The sequence below is a fragment of the Lytechinus variegatus genome, chromosome 12, assembly GCF_018143015.1.
Source record: "Lytechinus variegatus isolate NC3 chromosome 12, Lvar_3.0, whole genome shotgun sequence".
Lineage (NCBI taxonomy): Eukaryota > Metazoa > Echinodermata > Echinoidea > Temnopleuroida > Toxopneustidae > Lytechinus > Lytechinus variegatus.
Genome location: NC_054751.1, coordinates 33914241 through 33939207, shown reverse-complemented (window position 1 = coordinate 33939207; position 24967 = coordinate 33914241). Strand labels below are relative to the sequence as shown.

At 35.5% G+C, this 24967-nt stretch overlaps 1 protein-coding gene across 2 annotated transcripts in view; it reads left to right on the top strand.

Moving 5' to 3' along the window:
• LOC121424744 (ikaros family zinc finger protein-like) overlaps window positions 1-24716 on the top strand; it is a 35586-nt gene extending 10870 nt beyond the window's left edge. Inside the window, exons 1-3 of one of the 2 annotated variants that reach the window (XM_041620505.1) lie at window positions 8643-8866; window positions 11588-13730; window positions 17403-24716. In XM_041620505.1, the coding sequence (XP_041476439.1) occupies window positions 11641-13730; window positions 17403-17406 (2094 nt within the window). In that variant the 5' untranslated portion in view covers window positions 8643-8866; window positions 11588-11640 and the 3' untranslated portion in view covers window positions 17407-24716. Of the gene's footprint in view, window positions 1-8642; window positions 8867-11587 lie in introns of those variants that run through there. The other variant, XM_041620504.1, reaches the window with a different exon arrangement.
• Window positions 24717-24967: the final 251 nt, after the last annotated feature.

Here is a 24967-nt window from a genome sequence, read left to right as displayed (position 1 = left end):
ATAGTGCAATTAAATTTCATCGATAATTTTGGGGTTTTTGGACATCGTTATCATCAGTCAACGAGTTTTTCCAATACGCCATCTTGGATTTTAAGACCATGATATTGTGCTGTTACGTCTTCAAACGTAGAGGGCAGCAACAGACGACCGTGTAGTTGGAGCGATATGTGTGCATGTGAGGCCCAACCCGGCCGCGCTGGCCGGTACGGGTACGAGCGCGGGGTACAATTCTGTCCGTTTTCCGCGATTGCGGAAAATCACTGTCCCTATGACTTTTCTTTAAAGGACGTTTCAAAACGCTGATCGTAAACTCAGGAAAAGGTTCGTTTGTAAAGGTTGTTTGACCAGAATCAGGCTTTCTAGGGAAGTATAAACAGAACCACGATCGTAAACGTGTTTAAATGACGTCATTTGGTACATGCTTCCGGTGAGATGAAAATTCGCGGGAAAAAACAGTCGCATTGCTCCATATGGTTGCATGTTATCTCCACATTATAACATCTCTCGGAACAAAAGACTTTCGAAAAAAGGCGCGCCCAATTTGACCTTGCTTTCCTGCTCAATGAAAATTACAATGCGAAGCCAGCTGGAGATCATGATTTCGCCTCTGAAAAGTTTCGTGTGTAAAACGCAAGCATTCCTTATCCGGGGTTAGCAATAACAATTTGGCATGTGTGAAAAGGAAAAGAAATAGTACGGGGTTAAGGATAGTACGGGGTTAGCGATAGTCCGGGGTTAAGAAAATCCTGTGTAAAAAGGGTAATAGTGAAACAATATGTAGCAGCTATGAAGTCATAAAAAGATTGATTTTCACTGGAAACGAACAACAGATCAGAAAAGTAAAAAAACAGATTTGTTAAGATCTGTAGAAATGTTCAGAGTGGTGCAACTTCTGTTACATGTTTCTGTCATATTCTTGGTAATTCATGCGAAGAACCTACATTTCAATGTGCTTACTGAGTTATGTTTCATGAACAATGAGAGGTTTTTAAAAAAAAACTTTGACTAATGATCTGTGATGAAAGGTTCTCTCACCCCTGTTTTTCCTCTTTTACCCCAAGATTGGTAAAGAGACATGAAAAAATCCTTCAGGAATGTGCTTTTTCCAGAAAACATTTCAACATGTTTCTTTCACTACTGACCACAAAAACAGTAAGATAGCCGGTATGTGGTATTAGTGGTTTGAATTATTGGAATTCCAATATGTTAACAGTAAGACTGCTTTCATTTCATGAAATAAATGTCCATATCAAAGTTTAATACCACCCAAGGTTTATTTTACCCAATAAAAAAATCAAAGCATAATGCTGGAAAGAATTCATCAAAATTGGATGTAAGGAAAAGAAGTAATGATGGCATTCAATTTAGGGATTGACGAATGTCATACTGACAACAAAATTGATAGAAAAATTAGTTTAAAAATTCATGTTTAACTTGAATGGAGGCTAGAGTTGTGGTTGAAGTTATGTTTCCTTCTTGTTGTTTTACTGGTCATAGATGGAAATAGCCAGACAGGAGGGAGAGGAAGTAAGGGGCTTTGATTGTCTGGATTCTGTAGGGTTAGAAAGTGACCCAGATTGAAGATAAAAAGCTCTCATTAGGCGGTTTCAAACCGCCTCGATCACAAGAATCCCCGTTAAATTACAAGAACTTTTTAAGGCTAAAAAATACCCGTTAATTATTCCTGCATTCAGACCGCCCCGAAACACATCCTTCGGGATAAGTTCCCGAAGTTACGAGCATGCGCAGTGTGGTCTGATAAGCAGGCAAGGCGGGAGATTCAAAATCACGAGCCCAGCAGCCACCCACGCCGCCGCGCCCAACGACAAAATACCTGCGACCTTGGAAAAATCCCTACGAAAGTTCTCGTAATTTCGCCAAGTACCTACTATTTAGCGGGTATTTTCTTTCGGGGAAATTACGCGTAGTTTGCTTTCACATTACCAAAATACCTGGTATTTTCTGATCGGGGTAAATTTCCCGATCAGAGAATACCTGGAACTGGCGAACTTCGAGGCGGTCTGAAACCACCTTCTTATTCTCTCAACCCCCCCCCCCTCCTTCCCTTAGCTCTTCCCCTCTCTTTCTATCTCACTCTCTTTCTATTCCACTCCCATTTTGTCTCCCTCTCTCTGTTTTAGTCTAACTCTAACTTGTAATTTTCAGTCTATTTCTTTCTCTCTTTTTTTTTATAGATCTAGTCATTTAAGCTTTATACCTTCACTGGAGCCCGGAGGGGGTCCTCAAATTATAACATGATTCCTACGTGCAGTGCCAAAGTTGGGGGTGGGGGCTCTGGAACTAAATCTTGGTCTGAAAACAAGGGTCTCCGAAACAGCTCTTGGATCAACAATTGCTAAAAAAGTAAAATGCAATACTCTGGAACTGACCACATGAAAAAAGGGGGTCTCCGGAACTCATTACATAGTAGGTGTAGCGTAGTAGCGGCTACATAAAAAAATGGCGCACGCATCTTGCTAGATTCATAGCAGGCTAGCTGCGAGTACAGGGAGCTTCAGCGGCCTGGCGCTTTGGCTCTGCGCCAATCAAGCATGCCGCTCTGACCGGCTGAGAAATCACAAATTTGAGGGTCTCTGGAACAAGAAAAAATAGGAATTTCTATGGCTCTCTGAATTAATGATCCTCTGGAACGGAAATTTAGGCCGACAATGGGGGTCTCAACCACGGCACATATTTATCATACATTTATAGTAAGTACCCCCCACCCCCCTGGATCTGAGTTCTAGAATCTACCAAAGATTACACTCCCAAGAAACTAATTAACAAGCCTCTAGGAATGATCATACAAATTACAGGGTTTCCATTAACGTTTGTTGATGAAATTCATTCTAAGACTGGTGTTTATGCTAGTGTAGGCTCAGGTTTGTGGTGCAAGCCAGTTAGTAAGGGTCTAGGGATGGCCTTGGAAAACCTTTGAGAAGCCTAGTTCCTCCTTACAAGGGTAAATTGCCAATTTGTTTTCTGCCAACTCGTCCACTCAACGCATGGTCTGATGCCATTCCATCCATCAACATTTCGTCTAACAACCATTTGGTCCAATAGCCATTTGGTTCAATCATCACTTTATCTAGTCACCAGTTCATCTATTACCATTTCGTCTAATATTCAGTTGGTCTAACACCCATTTTCTTTTCATTCATTTTGTTTAATTAGACCAAATGGTATATGGACTAAATGGCTATTGGACCAACTGGTTATTAGACGGAATGGCATTAGACTTAATGAAAGTAGACCATGTGATGAGTAGACAAACTGATGATAGACCAAATGATAGTAGACGAGTTGGCAATTGGACGAATTGGCAGTAGACGAATTGGAAATAAACCCTTACTAGTGCCTTTGCTCATATCTTAATGTCCTCTGCTGCCCTCTATCGCAGAATACAGACATAGTTGCCAATTGCCTTCTTATGAAGTGAGATAAAATTAGGAGTCACTTGGCTCTTTTGTTCTGTTCTTCAAAGTAAGTTTATTGTAATTAGGATTTTAGAACAGTATCTCTGGCAGGGTGCAATGGGTATGATAAATGAAAGAATTCACCCTAATTAGGATATGAGAACACACTGTAATAGGTTTGAATAATGCATAGCTATAACTTGAGCAATTATCTTTAATGCTTCTAATTAGGCCAAAGAACAGCTGACATTCTAGTGACTGTTCAAGTGAGAAGAAACCATTATGATCATCTTTCATGTGCACTATTATATTCAATTTCCTTTTTTTAAAGTTGAATGTTATCCAGGGAAGCAGGATATTTCTATGTCCATTCTAAAGCCAGAGGGTTTTTTTTTTTAGTCTTGGAATGGATAATCTGTTAACCAGTTCTACTGACCTGACAATAAATATTTTGATTGGATAAGCGCTTATACAATTCCAGACGCCAACTCATTTACGTTTTTCGCACTCTTTGCTCTTGCTTTATGTACTCACTTTTTCAATATTTTCATTAATATTTTCTAAAGCATTTCATTTGTATATTCTTGTTTTGTTTGTTATCATTTATAACTTTTATATAATTAAATTGTTTTTACGATTTTTGGGTCCCTTTTAATGCAAGTTTTGCTGAAAGGGCACTTTATTAGAATATTGTTAAGTGAAAAATAAATGAGTTGAAATTTATTTTTTCATAATTTGAGTCAAATTTTATACTATACAAATCCTAGATAAAACAAAAATGGTTATTGGGCTGTTAAGTGGCTATGAAATCAAACATTTTTTTTCCCAAGCACTTCCAGGTTAGACCTAGGTTTTGTTTGATTACATGAGTCAGAGTCATATAGGCTATAATGTCACTTTTAATTATACAATTTGTGTGTGTGTGTGTGTGTGTGTGTGTGAGCTATGTTTTAGTGTACACAAAATGAAAATTTCTTCCTTTGAAAATATTTACAAATGAATAGTTTCAAAGTAAAATGCAAACAGTTCAGTGTAAGAATTGACTCTTTTTCATTTCTTTTATTGGTTTCTACAACTTTTTTTTAAAAAAACATTAAAGAAAATACATCAAACAAATTTGCATTTTCTATTACATATCAATTTCCTGAAGGTGGTAGGGGTTGCCACTATAAGCTAAGCTTAATCTAAATGTAAGGGTGCAGGTGAATAATACCAGGGGGAATGCTTGTTCCTTGTATGTATTAATTTTGATTTGTTTCTTACTGTTTTTTTTAATAATGTGTTTCAAAGAAGAATTTTTCATTTACCTCTGAATATTTATTCAATGATGATATTTCAATGTTTTTTTTTTCAAAAAGTGAGAGATAAATCTTAATTGTTTTATTTTTAAAGCTCTGGAGCAATATTTTTTCCTTTTATTTCTAATTTGGTGTTAAAATCGCAATACTGTTTAGACAGAAAGCATTTTTATTTCAACACAACTGTGTGTAGTGCAATCTGATTTATATTAGGTATATTTCAGATTCCTTGGGAGGGATATTTTTTATGATTTTTCATTACTCTTTGCATTGAGTTCATATCAATTTTAGGCCAAGAGAAACCCATTAATCTTGGAAATATCCATTTCATCATGAATGGGCTACTTAACATGTAAATTGAATCATTCAAGTACCCTGTAAATTTGATGAGTGTGGGATAATAAATTGAATGCAACATACAGGTTGTTTTTGACATTTCATGATACTGGTATTCACCTTTACATAATAATGTGGAGCGTTGTTGCCCAGTGGATTAGTCATCTGACTTTGAAACAGAGGGTCATGGGTTCGAATCCCAGCCATGATGCAATTTCCTTCAAGAAATTTATCTACATTGTGCTGCACTCAACCCAGGTGAGGTGAATGGGTACCTGGCAGGATGAATTCCTTGAATGCACTGAGCGCTGAAAGGCAGCTCGAGCTAAAGCCGGGGTAATAAAAATAATAAACAATGCGCCTCGGAATAGAATATTTCTAGATAGATGGCGCTATATACTGTAGATACCTATTATTATTATTCATTATTAATTAATGCTTCTGCTTCAGTGTACTGTGCACAGATGAGGTATTGAATAAATTCATGCGTGTAAGGTGTGTATGCAATGTACTTAATATGCACATTTTATTTTTTATTTATTTTTCATAATTCTGCCTGAAAATAGATATGTTGTAAATTGGAATGTGAGAATAACAGTCCAAATTGAACTTTCCAAAGCTGTAACATACTCGTTTCTTTAATGTTGATAATAATATCTCTCTTTTGTGGGGGGGGGGGGGATTTCTATTTCCCATATCTTTTGGAGCACTAAACATACTATTTTCTATATACTGTGGTATGCACTAAACACAAACTTATTTTCATTTTTTTATTCCTTATTCATTCAGTGAATCTTTAGTTATTTATATATTAATTTTTCTTTTATTGCTCACATTTTTTTTATTTATTTGATGAATGGTAGAATCCCTTTTGGGGGGGGGCAAGTAATATGTTCATGAATTTGTAATTTTCATTTGTCCTATTTTCTTGACAAGAAGCCTGAAGGCCTATGTGAAGGCATTTTATATTCTTAAATATGCTTATCTTTGATTGAAGGATATCAGTAATAGTGGTCACTTGTACTAGATTTCTATTTCAAAAATCTTTTCTGAATAAATACTAAGTAGTAAAAAAAAACTGAACTTATCCTTTGACATGTGCAGGAAAAGACTTAAGTCTTCTTTTTATAGTAACTAGAAGTAGAACAATTCCATCAGTATTATTTCCCAGCATTAAGAACACAATTTCCTAGCTGCCTTGAAGAGCATGTATGATATGCTAGAGAAAAGACCATGCTTATAAAAAAAAAGGCAAAAAGAAATTTTGATAACTACACTACATTCCATTTTCAAACAATCTATTTTTAGTGGAATATATTCAGTCTTTTTTTCACTTGCCTAAGGACAGCAGTTGCATATTCAAAATAGAGGCATGGTGGAATTGACCTAGATGCTGCTTCAGTGCATCTGTTGTAGTTTCAAAATCAAACCTTTTTATACCAGCAGGTGATGCCCATTTTCAACATCAGTATTAAAATCACTTTAATACCACATTGCCAATGCATGTATTTTAGTATTGTACAGTTAGGTTTGGAAACACATGAATGACAATTCTTATCTAAACTGCATTAGGCTGTGAAGTGTAATTATGATAAGAGGTCTGAATTGGAGTAGACTAGTAATGAGTTCTTGGCATTGGCCTCACTATCATGTCAGAGAGCATGAATGCAGTTTATCAATCTTTTGTGGTCACTCAGCCTCCAAATGCACCTCCTAAATAGCCAAGCCCCTCCCTCTCTGTATAGTCTTATTCATGCAGACTCATTGGAATCACAGAGTGTGGTGAAATTTAATTACTTTAAAAGAATGCACAAAACTGAAAAAGAAGTATCGACTGACATCAAGTTCATTTTAGCTTGAATATTTTCAATAAGCCAGTTCGTAGTTCCTTTCTGCGCATGATCAAAAGATTCTACGCATGATCAGAAGAAGGTCATTTGTACTAAAGTGACATGGCGCTTCAAAATCTAATGAGATAAGCACCAACTTAGATGTCTTGATTATTTTTTCATATATTCTTTTGAATTGTCGTTTTCATTTACATCCACAAAAAACAACAATACTTCCACGAACACTGGTATTTCACAGTTTACAAAGTACATGCTAAGATATGCATTCAAAGAAGGGATGCAACAAATGCCTTCATTAAGTGTTTATTTGTGTGCTATTCTAGTCACCTGGTCTATTCAATTTCTTCATCCTGCTATGTAAGGCCAGCTTACATAATATCTTGCTTTGAAATCTGCCTATCATGATGAAAGAAATGAAAGGTCATTTGACCAAAATTGTCCATGAAGTAACTACGAACTGGTCTATTATCTATAAACTGGTTCTTGTACATTCTCAGAGTAAATTAGAATTAGAGATATAATACCTCGACTCACCTACTTCACAAATTGACTTTTCACATTGTCAAAAAATGTTTTATTATCACATGCAACATGTAGGAAAAAAAAGACTTCAACTTTAATCTTAGATTGAAATATATATATATATATATATATATATATATATATATATATATGTATACACACACACACACAAACATGTATATAATATATCATCCATAGAAATGTATATGAATTTGAGAACATTGAGTAATAGTGTATACCTAATTTTTTAGTATTATCTCATACCACCTAGAACTAGGCCTACACCTATGTTACATATCAATCTGGTTTTATTAGTAATAGATTATGTTCCTGGAAGTTAATGCATATTTGACAGCTGGGCATCATTATCATGCTCTCTCTATCCCTCTCTGCATCTTGGATATGAATTTCTAAATTTCATACCACTTTGTGTTTTGTTTTATTCAACTTGCTCCACGGGAGAGGAGTTTGTTTTGTGCAGTTGTGTTTGACTGTTGGTATTATTGGAGCTAACATGAATGGTTTATAATGAAAGGAAGTACAGACTAGAGAATAGGAAGCGTTATATATCAACAAGATCATCCGCCAATCAGCAAAGAGTGATGTCGATCGATGGGAAGTAAAGCCTCATACTATTTTTCTTATGTTATTCATGTTATGCCTGAAAGCTGGGTCAACAATGAACATGTATCATGTTTAATGAGACATGCGCACTGGGTTTATCATTGGCAGCAACAACTAGTGAAGAGTTTTGATTGATCAAATAAGTTTATGTCATCAACTTCTGTAGAGAAATGTTAACTGTGTGCAAAGTCAGTTCCAGGTTGGTAATTTTGTAGATTACCTGATTACTTATCTCTTCCACTTGAACCTGTTAGCCAATGAGATAGTGAGACAGTGCTATTCATTTCTTTCACATTTCGAGCCTACATGTAATTATGGTCCAGCCTTGACCACCCAATACTGGAAATTCACCAGAAGCCTATTAAACAGAGGAGGGGGGGGGAGACTTAGCCATCAAGCATGGTAACAAAAGCATGAAATGATATTTGGATACATGGAGTGATAGAAAGGCTTTTGATTGGATGTGCAGAGAGGCAATCATCTAGCCAGGTTCAGTCACTCATTCGCGTCACTCTACATGCCTGGTCAAGCATTCACAATCAAATGCTGCGCACAATACAAGTACATTAACGTTGGAGTGTGAGGTCATTGCCATACCACTAGCATACAAATCATATGTGGTGTATATAATGAGAGTACTATGTGTGTGTGTGGTTAGTAGAAGGTTTGCTTCCAACTAGGAGTGAGTAAACACGCAGGGTTTCTCTCTCTCTTCTCTCGCTCTCTCTTCTTCTCTTATACGGAACAATTATTGTCCATCCATCGAGCAGAGGCTTATCTTCCACCAGCAAATATGGCCTCTAGGCAGGCTAAAACAGGGGTATGTTCTCTTCCATTTTATATACTTTTTGCATTTCCTTGCCATTTTTCATGGTTAAATCTATGGTTGAATCTCTGGTTCAAAGTCGTGTCATCTGTTGATGCTGCCTGCGAGTTGCGTTGCACGTTTGCTCTATGGTATCTCTCTCCGTCTCTCTCTCCAATAGCCTGCTGCTGCATGGATACTATGTTGTATGTGGCTTTGCGAACTAGCCAGAACCATCCTGTAGATGTTCGGCCATGTACAAATGCCACTGTCCACTACTCATACACAATCTACCGCACGCACACACACTCACACAAGCTCACTCTGCATACTCCCACAACACACACTCGCGCTCTGTCACACACAGCACACACACACACATTCAGCACTGGGTGCACATACAGTGGACAAACAGGGCTCATACATGCATACTGCACCCAAGGCCTGTGTAGTGGTAGAGTTCAATGTGAATCTATGTGATTATATCAGGTCAATATTGACAGTGGTCTCTGCTGGTTGCCTATTGGTCCTACTCATTGTAGAGCAAGGGATCGCGGTACTCTCTGGTTTGGAGTAACACGTTGGAAGGATTGCTGTTGCAATGAAGCGTTGAGTCCTGCTCCATTCCTTTTAAATAAGCCATACTTTTCTGCCCTATTATAGAATGGAATAAGGATATTTTGCAGGCCCTTATATTGTTTTTATTCTGTGATAACTCTAGTCTCTAGAAGTTCAAAATGGTTTCAGAAATCTTTTTCTTTCTCTCCTTCCCTCCTCTCATTTTATTCTTCCATTGCCATTCCATTCTATTTTTCATTGAACATTGTACTTGATTATTCTAGTCTTGTTAAAGAAACCACTTGTGAAAGAATATTGCTCTTTGCTGTCTTTTATGGAGAATGTTACGATTTTTTTAAAGTGGTAATGAATTTTGGCTACCACAATGATTATTTGTTTTTTACTACTTTTTATGATTATAATATTAATCATTTGAGTGAGTTTTTTTTTTTTTTTACATTATTTTCATCATGGTAAATTCTATCAAATTTTGCCAATCGATTTTCCTCCAGTAAGAAGTCAAACCTATGAATTATATTGACAGAGTTTTTAATTTTATTCATATTGAAAGTGACTCATTTGTGCTATTTTAGAAAATGATATTGGTTTAGATATATTACTTTGTTCAGTAGATTTTATTACATTAGTACTCAACACAAATTTGATTTGAATTTTAAAAAGAGAAAAATCCATTGAGCATGTAAATTTCATCAAAATCAGATGTAAAATAAGAAAGATATGAGATTTCAAATTTTTGCTTAATTTCACAAAGCAGTTATGCCCATCCTGTTTGGTATGCAAATGAGGAGACTGATGACATCATCTACTCACTATTTCTTTTGTATTTTATTATATGAAATAGGAAATATTCTAATTTTCTCATTGTCAAGTGAAACAACAATTAATTCTTCCCTGAAAATGTGGAATTAGCATTGTTTAATACTATATGGTTCAGTCAAGTTGGTCTTTATTGTCAAATTTGTAAAGAATGAAATATTGCATAAATCAAACAAAAAGAATTAGTGAGTGAGGGCCCTCATCGACTGACTCATTTGCATGTCACCGAGTTGTGCATATCACTGTTTTGTGAAAAATGAGCGAAACTTTAAAATGTCATAACTATCTCGATTTACAGCCGATTTTGATGAAATTTTCAGCATTTTGCTTGTCCTATTTTTCTCTGTTTATTCAAATCAACATTTTTCTAGGGTGGACTTGACCCCCAAAATGTTATTCTGAAATATCCACCAAACAAGTCAAGTGGAGTAATTCATGAAATATACAAATTAAGCAAAACACTGAAATATTTCATCACTATCTATCATGTAACAACAAGAAATTAGCATGATACAGTTTTTAAAAATTACATATTTTGTTGGTTTGCAAACTTAAAAAATCTCTCACTTGCTATTTGAATTGGCAAAGATTAGGTTTTTCTGTATGATTTGAACATGTGAAACAATCATTGTAACTTAATATGGTTCATTAGAGAGCAACATCTTCAAATCTTTAAAAAATAAATTTTTCATATTCTGATAATAAAATACCAAAAAGTAGTGAGTTTGCAAGACTGTCATTTACCACCAATGCTGTGTATTTAATTGTTTTGTGAACAGTTTAGATGCTAGAGCATTTTCATTAAAGAGCCAATTTTGATGAATATTTCAGTGCTGATGCTTATTTTTCTCAATCAATATGAACTTGTTATTAGAGTAGACTTGACTGTTGAATTTCAAAATCCTTGAAGCCAGTGAGGGAAGAATTTGCTCAATAATTCTTCTTGTCTTCATTATTGTTTTATTTCTAAAACATTTTTCGTATATATCAAATCTTTGGAAAATGTGATCAGGGATTTTCAGAATATTCTATATTTCTATACCTCTGCAAAATATCTTTTAAAAAATTATTTTAATAAAGTAATATTATTATAAGCTGTTCAATCATTAAGTAATTCTGGTTTAAAATTCAGTACCTGTTATGTTCCTTCATTTATCGTGACATCTTGTACCCTGACATAAGGAGTCAACAATCTTGGAAATTTATTGTAGTTATGTACAAAGTTTGTTCATTGCATATTTTTCACAATATTATTTTTAATTACATACCCTAAAATGAATTATTTATGAAACCAATAATACTATATAAAAATGTATTTTTCTCTTATGTTTCTCCTTGCAGAATTATCATTACAATCTCTGTTTCCAAGGAAAGTGTGAAGAAGTAGATCATGAATGGCTGACAAAGAAGGATTGCAAACAGTTGGGTCATCCCGAAGTAGCTCTAGTCATTCCAGTCTTGGTGAGGATTCCACAGGAACACCACCTCCAGAAGAACAACAGAATACCTCTCCTGGTGTAAGCCCTCGTAAGCCAAGTCAAGGGTACCAGTGCCAACTCTGTACGTTTATTGCGTCCACACAAGCTGCTTTCGATGAACATATGAACATTCATACAGGTTCGCGCCCATACCAGTGTTTAGAGTGCGGCTTCAGTTGTTCATTACATAGTACGTTACAGCAGCATCTGGCAGTCCACAGGGTCGACATGACGAGTTCCATCTTAATTGATCGTCGCATGCCAGACATTAATAAAGTAAGAGACCTGCCCCCGCCCCTCATGCCGGAAGTGAGTCGAGGCATTCCCTTGCATGTATCTACCTCAGGTCCCCCTCCAACCATGGAAGGTCTCAACTCCTTAAGCGCCCTTTCACCATTTTCTGAACATGGACGAGTGTACCAGTGTAAGCTGTGTACACACATTTCTCCTACCAAGACACACTTAAATGAGCACATGAATGTTCATTCAGGGAAGAAGCCCTACAAGTGCCTGGTTTGTGGCTTCAGCAGTGCCTTCCGAAGCAGCCTAATGAGGCACTTGATCGTCCACACTGGCACCAGTAAGCAGTTCAAGTGTGACCAGTGCCACTACCAGACACCCTACAAATGCAACCTTCAAGCGCATCGTCGTAAGCGCCATAATAATGTTGATGTCAATGGGGCACCGTTGCCACCATTGTCCATGACGGAAGATAGCTCGCCGCCTTTCAGTGCTCAAAATAATATCTCCTCACCTTCAGACGAAGGGCTGTACAAGGCCCCTCTCTATACCAGTGAAGGCAAACCAGTCTTAGATACCTCAGGAAGTTTTGATAATGGCCCCCCTTCTTTATCTCATGCATTGTCCATGCAGGAAAATAACCCCTATGATGGCTCAGACAATAGCATAAGGGAAGTGGAGATGGGCAATGGCAAGATTGTAAAACATTCAAATATTTCTCTACCTCATTCAGAAATAGCCTCCTCAGACACACTAAGTCCCCAGAAGGCAAGTCCAGGATCAAGTACGGGTCAACCTCAGGAAATGCCATCCCAGGAAACACCGGACCTCCCGGGCAACCCCTCACCACATCTACCTTCCCGGGATGTCCATGAAAGCGATAGCAACCATAGTGCCCCTTCTAGATCAGGTAACATCACTCCTGGCTCTCTGGTGGGTAGCATGGTCAATAATACAATGAACTCTGTCATTTCAAATACATCTATATCTCCTCAACCTCTTCATCCCAACGAAAATGCGCCTCATTGGGCCAACTTTCCAATCTTTAGACGTAAGAAGGAGGGCGGTGCCAGGAAGCGGAAGAGGACACCCTTTCCAAAGAGGGAGCTGGTTATGTCACCAGAACAAGAGCATGGTACAGAGCTCTGGATTGATACCAGGTCTGATGTACCCAACACAGAAGGTCATGTAGCAGCAGCATATGCCAGTGAAGCTAATCACCCTCTTGGAGTCAAAGCAGAAGGGGTCATGCCTGCATTCCATCACCAGGCAATGGTCAATGGTGTTGACGTGCCGGGCTCTCCACATGACCACAACATGTACAAGTATCCTCATGGAGTTGGCCAGAATCTGAGATCCCCTGGTGATGTGACACCAGACTCAGATGAAAACTCTGGTCACACGCAGAGGTACTTCAAGCAAGGAATTTATGAAGGTGAAGCGGTGACCAACAATGGTGAAATATCTACCTCTGGCCCACAGGCGGCAGACAAGGGCAACAAGAGTAGCAGCAGTAGCGGTGGTGAAGAAGATGGCAAGATCGACAGCCAAGCACAGACGGAATGGATGGGAGGTGATCCAGTGGGCATCCCTCACCAGGCTGTCAAATGTCCTCACTGCGAGACCTTCTTTACCGATCATGTCATCTTTACTCTGCACATGAGCTGTCATGGCACAAGGCATCCTTTCCAGTGCAGCATATGTGGCTACGTCTGTCGGGACAAGATAGAGTTCACTTGTCACGTGACTCGAAGCCAACATGTCAGGTAATGCTTTCAAGCCATGAAATATCTAAAATATTACTTTGTTACTTTTAAGTAGGTGTTGGAGCTTTGAACTTAAAACATTTTTTGATGCGGGTGCAAAATATATGAAATATAAGTGTTTTTGACTATTATGTGTCGAAATGTTCCATGTTATACTTATAGCGCAAGCTTATTTGTCAAACTGCAATTACTGTCTATTTTATCATGTAAAATGTGTATTATCAAGTGTATTGAAATCATTCGAGACAAAAAATCAACAAGTGCTTGCATTTTATTTTGTTCAAGCAAAGTCTTATCAGGAGAACCACTGTTATAGTTTTATACTTTTATATCCAATGAGAATATTTCTTATGTGCACTACACATATACATTTATATGCCAAGTACCTAGAGATAACAAAAATCATAGCTGGATTTATTTCCTCAAATCAGTAAGTATATATCTATTTTGGGCCTGTTTCAGGCTTTCATATTTGTGATTTTTAAGTCAGGATTTCATAATACGTATTGTAAATTTTGTAACATTTATTATTGTTATTATACCTCATTGTAGTAGTGATGATTAGTAGATTATATTGTAGATATGATACTCTAATATTTACCAACCCTTATGGGGGGTTTTCCGTCGAATGTCTTTTCATCATCGTGTGAGTTCACACTACCAAGTATTATAGAATGTATGATCCTCAAAACCTTTCAACCTCAAATGTGATAACAACAACTCACAAACCTCAAAATGGAAGTCAAACATTACAGTATCATACAGCCAAAGTTGCCCTTTTCTTCTGTCAGTAGATTAAGAATATCTTTAAATATTAATTCATTTATAAAGTTTTGGCTATTATATAAAAGAATAGTGAACTCCCATTCCTTCCCAATTTAAATCCTGTCCTTATCACAGAAAAAAAATTAAGCAGATGAATGATCTAAAACCGCTGTAAATCAAGCCAAAATATGCAATTCACAAACCTTTATTTACTAAACCTATCCCTTTCTTGTATACTTTTGTAAGCAACCCGATAACCCTAGTGCATGCCAGAGGCTTGCCAGACATAGCAACCAACAAGTAATGCGAACTAGATATCAGTTTACCATTTATGGTATATATATATTTTGGGTTAGTCCATAGAAATTAGATATTCATAAATTTGAACAAGCTTAGCAAACCTGTTTATTGAGCAATCAAATCACAGGAGTACCTGTAAATTACTACGCATTAGCTCCATTTCTGGTTTTGTGTTTTGCACATTAACTGTGATCTTTAATAGGTTTACTTATTTTCTGTTTTTTCTCCCATCTCTGCCTCCCTCGATCTCTTGCTGTCCTTTCTCTCTCCTGCTCACCGTTCCATGAGCCAAGAGATTGCGACAATCAGCAGCAATCCTGAGTCTTCTTGCTTCCCTGCTTACTCTAATTTCATGTCCTAAATTTAGTGTTGTATAGATTGCCTCATCATGCATACATTGCTACACAATCCCTCACTGAGCCACCATGAATGTATGCATACATAATATTAAGATGAGATAAACATTTCTTCTAATGCTTTGCCATAATCCTTCTCTCCCATAATCTGATCCCTCAACCTAATTCTTCAAATTGTACTTCATCAGCAGTGCCAGATGAAGGAGATACTTTTCTCATCAAAATGCATAAGTCTTGAATCTGAGCGATGAAGCTGTTTCATTGCTCAGGACTGCTCACTCACAATTCCTCTTGGAAACATGGTTGTTTTATGAGCAGCCCTTTTACACATGCTCTATTTTTTTTCACACAATATGATCCCCTATCATAATGCAATGTGTTTTTTGTGTCAGGCTTTGGCCCCTTCTTCTCACTTGTTCATGTTTATATACTTGGGCTTTTTACTCTGGAGGAAATGGACAGTCATAATAGCAAGGTCATGTACAGGGGATAGTTATAAATTTAGCTCTGCTTGCTTCACAGGGGCTCCTTTTACACCAAGTTCATATCCTGCCTGCCTGATGATTCAATGTCCTTGCTCCTGACATACTTCTTTCCTTCTCATTCCATCCTCTTCCCTTTTTGTCTCTTTTCTTAACGATACTTCAGACCAAATTGAGAATATTTATCAGGATTTAATTCCACCACTAATAACTGCCCCCACACTTCCAAATTCAGATCACTAAGACATGTCATTTAAATGGGATACAGGGTATAGTATCAAGCATTAAGTACTTCAACTAAAGAATTGTTACAAGTTGAAAAGTAAAGGAACTCTTTCCCTTCAGAATATAAGGAGATGGGGGTAGGTATCATCTAACTGAACGAATGAAATCTTTAATTCTTTAGCCAGGTTCTAAGTCCATCCCTGATCAGTGCTAGCCAAAGAGCTTATTTGCAGTGAAGACGCAATTGGCTCAGGTTGTTCATGAATAATATCCTGGTTCGTTTAGACCTTATAAACGTCATCTTTGAATCAGAAGCTGTGGCTACTATACCAGCTGGAGTGAGAATAAGAGTCCAGATTCGTGAAACTTTGATTGTGCTTCTCAAGTCATCGATCAGTCTTGAATTGATCTCTGGCAAACTGTCTGCCAAAAAAAAATGAGAAAAGTAATCCTTTTCCTTTTCTCCTTCCACTCAATATATTTTTACCCCTCATCTTCCCTCTCCACCCCTCTCTGAAAATTTCTACCCACCCCAACTCCCTTTCTTCTTGTTGTTTACATGTTGCACTCTGCATTTAAAGACAGCTTTGTTGATCATATTTCTTAAAAGTCATTTTACCAGTTTCACACATTGCACAGGCAAGCAGGTCACACACACACATGCTTCATGTTTATAATTTTGCATCCTTTTAGAACTTGTCTGTTATAGCAACAAGTTAACAACTACCAAAATAACGAGCTTTGCACCATTTAATGAAACTCCGCAGCCCTGACAAAATGTAGTTCTCTATAACAGCTACTCTAGTAACAAGTCAGTGATAGATTTTTTTCACCTGTCGCCACTTTAAAATGAATTCTTTCTTTTTCCTCACACAATTGATAATCTTTTTCTTTTGAATATCTACTGCTCTATAATAGTGTACATGTAAAGGAATTAGGGGAATGCGTGAAGGTAATAAAAAATATTTAATAAAATCACATTTTATTACAACTATCACATAGCCCTTGTCACCAACACAAGTCACAGTGAATCATTGACTGTAATGGGGAAGATAAAATGGTTAGCTGAAATGAAAGTCCATTGTTGTGTATTGAGTTCTTAAAAGAAACAGTGATTAACCCCCTTACTAACAATGTCTAATTTTACCTGATAAGTTCTAACAGAATTTTCGCATTCTATATTGTTTCCATCGAACCAACTCCCTCTTTCCTTACGTGATTAGTGCGATACACTGTTGATCAGATTGTCTTGCATTAATTTGTAAAAGATGTACATTTTGAAAAATCTCAGGCTGCAAGAAACTGAAATATACATGAATAAAAGATTTCTAGCTCACTTGGTCACTCGCAGGACTGGTATTAAAATCAAGATCCCAATCAAGAATTAAACAAATAAAGTGATTACGGGTACTTGTTTGTGGGTCTTGGTGAATATCATGCTTTTGTCATGTTAGTCAATACTTATTCTGAAATTTCTCAAAATAACTTCCCGTTTGTGATATCTATCAATAATTATGTTGTTTCCTCTAAATTTCATTGATTAGATAACATTTTGACATGAATCCCGACTCATGTTCAAGACATAAGACGGCTGGTAAGCTAATTTGATACTATTTTGACCATATTGCATATTCTATGGGAAACAGGAAATAACATTCATTGTCTGAGAACTTTGAATGATTAAAAGGAGACACTGTACATGTTTTGTGTATTATAGAACTTGTAAAAAAAATAATAAGTAACTGAATTTGAATGGCTCTGTTTCCCATTTACTTGTCTTTTTTTTCGCTCTCTCTTCTTAGCTGCATTTCAATTTTTTATTCAGAAATAATTCTTTATGCTGCATGCACTCTTTCTGCTGCCTAGAATAAGTAGACAAAAAATTGTAGATTATTAGTGCAAATAACAATTCTGTATAATCATGTAGGCTTTAAAAGAGATATTATAAAAGGATTAAATGGGATTTTTTTCATCATTTTTTGTTACCAATACCACTTTTGTTCTCCCATCAAAGAGTTCATTCTGTGCTTTTGCTTCTATGTCATGCTTGTAGCTTTCAGCGCTCAAATCAAAGCTATGCTGTTGGTCACATTGCTGCTACTACTACAACCTTTAGTCATAACACACACATACATCTCCATCAGATTGCCAACTCATTTCTATTTCTCTGTCCAAAAATAGTTTATTTTTTTTGCTTATTTTCCCCCAAACTTTTTTTTGGCCCAATATGTTTTAGTATCAATCTAAAATCTATGTACATTTCGGAGAAATGTCCCACTCCATACTAAAGATTACTAAATAACCTTGTGCTTCTTTATAGTTTTATGAAAGCATTTATTGTCATATCACCTGGTCCATTATGTATTCAGGGATTAATAAAGAACAAAACTTTTGCCCAATGGGAATATCAGACTGCTTAACTGAATAACTACCTCATCTCTGTCCTATGCCTATACACTTTGAAATATAAAGACCTAACTGATAGTCACACGGACCAATTCATACTGGACCTGTCTATTGGAATGGTCCATTAGATCTAGATCCATTTAGTGTTGATTGGTCTCTGAAAGCAACTACATATATATATATATATATATATACAGGCCAGCCTTTCTAATTTTTCAGAACAAGATCATATCATCTTGACGCTCAGAAAAGATACCTAGCGTATAACAACAAAAACAATCATAAAATGGGTCGCTGATTAATGTAAAAAAAAATGAAGATATTTCCCTTCATGGTATTTTAAGTTGGTTTTGGTGATCTGGGTATCTTTTGCACAGAAAATAATGGAGCTATATACTGACAAATTGTGGTAAAGATTTGGTAAAGATTATATTGGACTCATTTATGTCTGACAATTATTATGTTTCCCTGTAGTGAATTCCACCATTTTGATCACATTCAGGCCTCGTTCTGTAAGCAGTGTTATTTCCCTTAATGAAGGCTTTCAAATATCATTACAGGATTAGCTAATATCAGAGATGTTCATGAAAATTGTCCCCTCATTTCATGCATATAAAAGTAATTTCATTCCCCTCCCCCGCCCAAAAAAAAGAGAGAAGATATTGTTATTTTGGAACTTCAAAGTTTAGGTACTTTATGCATTTCTTTAGATGAGATCTTCATTTGACGATGAATTTACCAAAGCTAATAATTAGCTTGAAGATGAGGTGATTTCCAATGAGTTTAATTCAAGCCCACCCACCCTCTTGAAATATTTAGTTCTAGCTCATAATAATCCTTTTTGTGTTTTGATCTGTCATTTATTTTAACTGCAGCAAGAGAATAAACACATCAGAGTTGTGCTCATTTTAGCTATTTTAAGAGTTCACATTTCCCCTATACGCATTAGTTTTCAAGTAGTGGAATCCTTTTTTTGACAAGGTATATGATCATTAATGATCAAGGAATATCACACCCAATCTCTTGTATAGGGAATTGTACGCTGTTTTACCTGATGAATTAGCTGGCATCATTTAGTCAATTGCAATTAGTGAATTTAACTCAGGGAAATATCATCATATCTTCTGAAATAGAACCTAGAGATACCCAAATTAAAAAAAAGATCCTCTCTTATCTCTACTTAGTATATATGATTTTAAAAAAGAGCAATTTAATGTTGACAGCACTCAAGTTTCTCTAACATGGTATCCAATTTAAACATTTTTATTTATTTGTGGGGGTTTTTTTGGGGGGTTGGGGCATTTTTTTTTATAGGTACCTGGATGTTTTGTGAAAGTGTGATAACACTATACAATCAGGAATTCATTATAGTTCCATACTGATTATATAACCACTATCACTCATGTAGTACTAATGTTCATATATGTCCAAACCATGAAAAAATACAGGTGTATTAATGTATTTGTAAGTTTAATTTTTTGGTTTTTATTTCTTATTTTGTTTTCCTGGTGTTGAATGTGCTGTGTACATAAGAATGCTACCTCATATCTGGCTTTACTTAGATATTAAAGACAAATAATTAACCCTTCTGTTTTATAGTCACTTTGAATTTATGATCACAATCCTTTAAAGACTAATGCTTCAATGAAGAAGAAAAAGTAAGTAAATCACTTCAAAGCAAACAAAAATGATTTTCATTTGACAAGTGTTGAAATGTATTAAAAACTTAATAAATAAATAAATAAAGGAATTAAGGCAATACAAATATTATGTTGGCGGCATTGTGCAGTTTTTCGAACACATCTTCTAAAGTTCCACATTATCATTTCATTTATGAAAGAGGTTATTAGCACTTTTACCTCAATTGTAAATTTGCAATGACTGAAAAATGAAGAAAGTTTGGAAATGGAAAGTGCATTATATGTCTAAATTACCTCACTGTTTGTATCACATCTCTATTAAGCCATATGTATGGAACAGTTATAAAATGATTTCATATATTTTGGAGGAAACATAACTTACGAGTATGTTGCACAAAGTAGATATGAAATTTCCATAAGAACCATCATCAAATCATTGGTTTTTCCTTTTTTTTAATGAAGACAAAGTGATATTTTTTCAAGTTTCTGTACTACATTATTTATCAAGATTTGAAAACAGGTGGTCGGTTTAATTGTACACATAGTTTACTCTTCATTCTGTGTTTAGAAATGTTAAATATTTTCACCTCACTTAAATGAATCACATCAAACTAATATATTCTCTTGTGATTTGTCAATTTTATGAGATTATGATATTGCTATGTTATTGGTAAATGAGATTTTAATGAATGAGGGTACTTGTTGTAGCCTATGTAAATATTTGATATTTGTTGAAAATCTACCTCACTAACTATTTGAAATATGAGAGATTCTGGTTGACCATTATTAGGCCTGTATCTCTCGGCCACCGTAGTGTAAATTGAGTGCATTTTATTTTGTTTATCCTTTAAAACTTAGAGGTATGAGATTGTATGAAAAGGAAGAATAGTAGGTGTATTGTGGACTTCTGCAGGGAATATAAGTTTGTTTGTTTTTTGTCAACATGCATTTTTTTTCTAGTTGCTGTTCTTCTCTTTTTTCTAGACTCATTCTGGTCATGGCATTGTGGGGTATTTCAGGAAAGATGATTGTTTTTTTTCTCCATTGTAATTGTGACATTATCTCTCACCAAACAGTGTCATGGTTGGATGGATGTGTACATGTGTATTATAGAACTGTTTGCTCTCGCTTCAAGCACAATGTATGTTTTAGTGAAATGAAGTCATAAGATTGTATAGTATTATATTAGCATTAGTAATTGATGTATAACCTATCTGGTATGTTTAGAATGTGAGCCCTATGGTATATAACAGATCTCAAAGTACATCTAAAAACATAATAATGTTTGTACTTCTGTTGGAAGTGTATGAAAAGAAGAACAGATTCAAATCAAGATCACATTTTTTTAATGGATTATACCTAAGGGTTTTGTTTTAAATGCTGCAAAATCTATTGAAATAAAATGTTAACGCAAGAAAGTGTACATGTTGTCTTTTTCGCATATTATATAATTTTTTTTGAAGGAAAAGCTCAAGTAAGTAATGAATAACTACTTGTTAAATAGTTAATAAGATGGATTGCATACTGCTCAATATTGATCAACAAGCCTTGTATATTTTCACAGCCATATTCAATGTTATAACCATGGCCAGTATAAACTTGCTTTCAAGTTTTCCATCTCATGATGATTAATTGTTCATATAACCCATTGTGTAGGTAAAGCCAGTCACAGATTGGATTTCAAACAAATTGTTTTCAGTATATAGACCATTCAGCCATTTTAAAATATTAATAATTGGGCATTACCTCCCATATCATGCATAAAGGGATTATTGATTTGTAGTGATGATGGTTGGAATGGTTGACAAACTTTCTCAAGGGAAAGCAGAAAAAATATGTAGTTTCAACGAGGATGGTGTTTTTGTGATTTCAGTACTACCACAATGACTGAGTAATTGCAATAATATTCTTAAGAATTTAAGGGGGATGAGCTGTTAAAAATAACCAGTTAACAATTGATCAAGTTTGTGGGATTAGTGGATCCGAAGCTGAGAGACACTAAAAAAAAAGAAGCCACAACTAAACATACTGAGACTTTTAATAAAACTAATCCAAGTACTCCCCCAATGACAAATGAATACAGAGTAACAAAAAATTGACAAGAATAGCACCATATATTTCATTGATTTCAGGTGTAAAAATGAGAAGGTTGTGACATTTGGAAGTTTAGAGACTTAAAGCTATCATACCTTTCTTGATGCTTGTTTGATTTTGTATTTTCACTCAAATAAACTTCTTGTTGAGATGGACTTGACCCTAATTGTCAATCTCAGTAGTTAGGGTATACTTACAACTAGGGCCAGAGTGTTTCATAGCTGATCTTAAAATGCTTAACGAAGAGGAAATACTAACATTTAAAGAACCCTAAGATAATGTTTTGAATAAAGCATTCATTTGGTTTGGTTTTTTTCTGAAATATTTTTACTTCTTGAATTGTCTAGAGGGAAAACATGCATTTTAGAAAGCTATTCTACTTGTAAAAACAGTCCAAAAAAGACATCCTTCAAAAATTATATATTAAAAAATATTTATGATACTCAAGGAATCCTCAAAGATTTGCCATGTGGGCCGTTTTGGAAAAAAACTATCATCTGTGTAGCTTCAGGAATTTGGTACTTGTTATAAATATTGGAAGAAATCACTGAATGGCAGGTTTAATTATGTTGGGAATGGGCTATTTAATGATCCATTTTAGGAAGTTAGATTATTGTAGAACGAGTAGATAGAGCGGTGTGTATAGAGTGAACTAGTATTTACTATTAACCAGTGATTGTGTATTGAGAGAAAATCATTTGTAAAGTGCATGATAAGATAAAAAAAAACACTATTTTGTGAGGGGCAGGTGTCGAGGGACCCTAAGGGGAGCCCCCTCTCTCTCTGATAATCCCTTCCTAATTGTATCTCAGGGACTAAATGCTATATGTTTAAGATTAATACCTGAGCCTTTTTTTGTATTATGCATGCTTTTGTTTCCCATGTTGTAATGTGTGATGACAAAAGTTATATGATGTTTCACTGGAGAGAGTTATTTCAGGGATATCATAATTCAGGCTTTATATAGGTATATAGATATATATATGTGTATGTGTTATATATATATGTGTGTACCTATGTTAAGGATCCTGACTTTTTTTTTCTTTTTCTCGCAACTATATTTGTACATTTGTTGAATATATTCAATTTTATACTGTGTAACATGCTTGCTATTTTCTTTCTACTTTTACATTTTTTTTCTGAGCTTCTTGCAGTTTTAGTGCTATTAGGATACCCTGTCAATAAACAGACTTGGAGAAAGTTCTTTAGCATGTATCAGTAGTGTAATGTAACAGACAAAATGGAAGACTTTGACTCTATTTAAATGTGTGATTTGGAGCACGATACTGCTGTGTATAGTTTTAGCACACTAATGAAATAATTGTACTGTTACGTGTATTTTACCAAGTTTGGGCATTGTTTTACTGTCCACATCAGTCAATGTTAGCTCACAATACACACATAGAGGCAATGGAATCTGTTGTATCTATACCCCAAAATGTATTTATTTTCTTTCAAATTGGACTTGATCCTTTTTTGTTCCAGAGATGGGGTATTAACTCACATGTATACGTGTATTTCTCAGGGAGTTCTCATCAACTCAAAAATTGAAAGAACCTTATTTGTACCTTCTACAGGAGACGAAGTTGCTGGTATGTTTTTACTGAAAATAATAGCATTGCCAAACTTGTTGCATTAATCAGATTCCATTGCCCTTTTGGTTTTTTGATCATTTTTGTCCTTCCCTACGTACCTGCGATGAAGGGCATGGTTTTGTGGGTATGATAATTTCACATCTGGGGCAGGTTTCATAAAACTTGTTGTAATAGCAAATTTGCAATAACGATTTCAAGCTACTGAAATCCTTCGATCTGATTGGTTGATAGTAGATTTGTTATCATAGCAAGTCTTCATGAAATGATACCCCGGGCTCCGTAACACAAAGATTAGCGATCAATCGCTAAATGAACTGACCAATCAATATCAATTTTACACGCGCATTCGGTTTAAAATGCTGACCAGGGACCAATCAGTGCGCTTCTTTCATATTTGCAATCCATCGCAAACCTTTGTGTTACGGAGCCCAGATTGTGAAGAATTTGTTCTGATGTATTTCATAATGCAGGTGGAGTTGTGATGACACACTCCATAACTTGTGATGAGTAAAGAAACCAAACAAGAACAACAAGGAGACAAAACCCTGCACCAATGTTACGTGGAGATGAATGGGAATTTTCCAGGAAACTTACATTAATGTCATTTATTAATGTTTGAATTTCGATTTCACTCCAGAAAGGTTGCCATGCCTTAAACAAACACCTTTATGCAGGATGACGGGGAAAGAAAATGATAATTTGTCTTGTGTATTTCATGATAAAAAAAAATCACACATTATTATGATGTATTTGTTGTGCTTCTGTTTTATTTCCTCTTTAAATCGTCTCTCTCAGATCTATAGTTCTCTCCATTATAAGGGGAAATTAAGAAAAGATATTGTTATATTCAGTATTGGTGAAGGAAATTGTGTTTTATATTTCAATACTGAATTCAATTCTGATTGTACATTTATTTCTGTTATTTTCCATTTCTCAATGATATTGCGAATCATGCTTGTGTCTGTTTATGTTTTGTCTATTCATTCATTGTACTAAGAGGTGTTTGGTATGTCGATGCACACCCACAGGAGATGTATCATATATATTTATACAGTGCAAGTGCCGATACCTTCTATGTACAGTCCAGAAACACATTAAATTTAATTAAAGATACTCTGTAAAATAAAATAAAACATTCTTTCTGTGTTTTTTTTTGTGTTTTTGTTAAGGAACCAAATTTTCTTTGATTGCTGATCACAAAGATACTGCGCACTCTCTTACTGTGATTTCTCTCCTTTCTGTTTTTCGACCTTTTTCTTTTTTTATAAATTCATTCTTATATTGCCACTTTGGATGATTGTGTGTGAAAGCCAAGGTGGGAGGATGGACGGATGTATCTGTGTGTGTGGGGGGGGGTTGGGGCTGATGGATGAG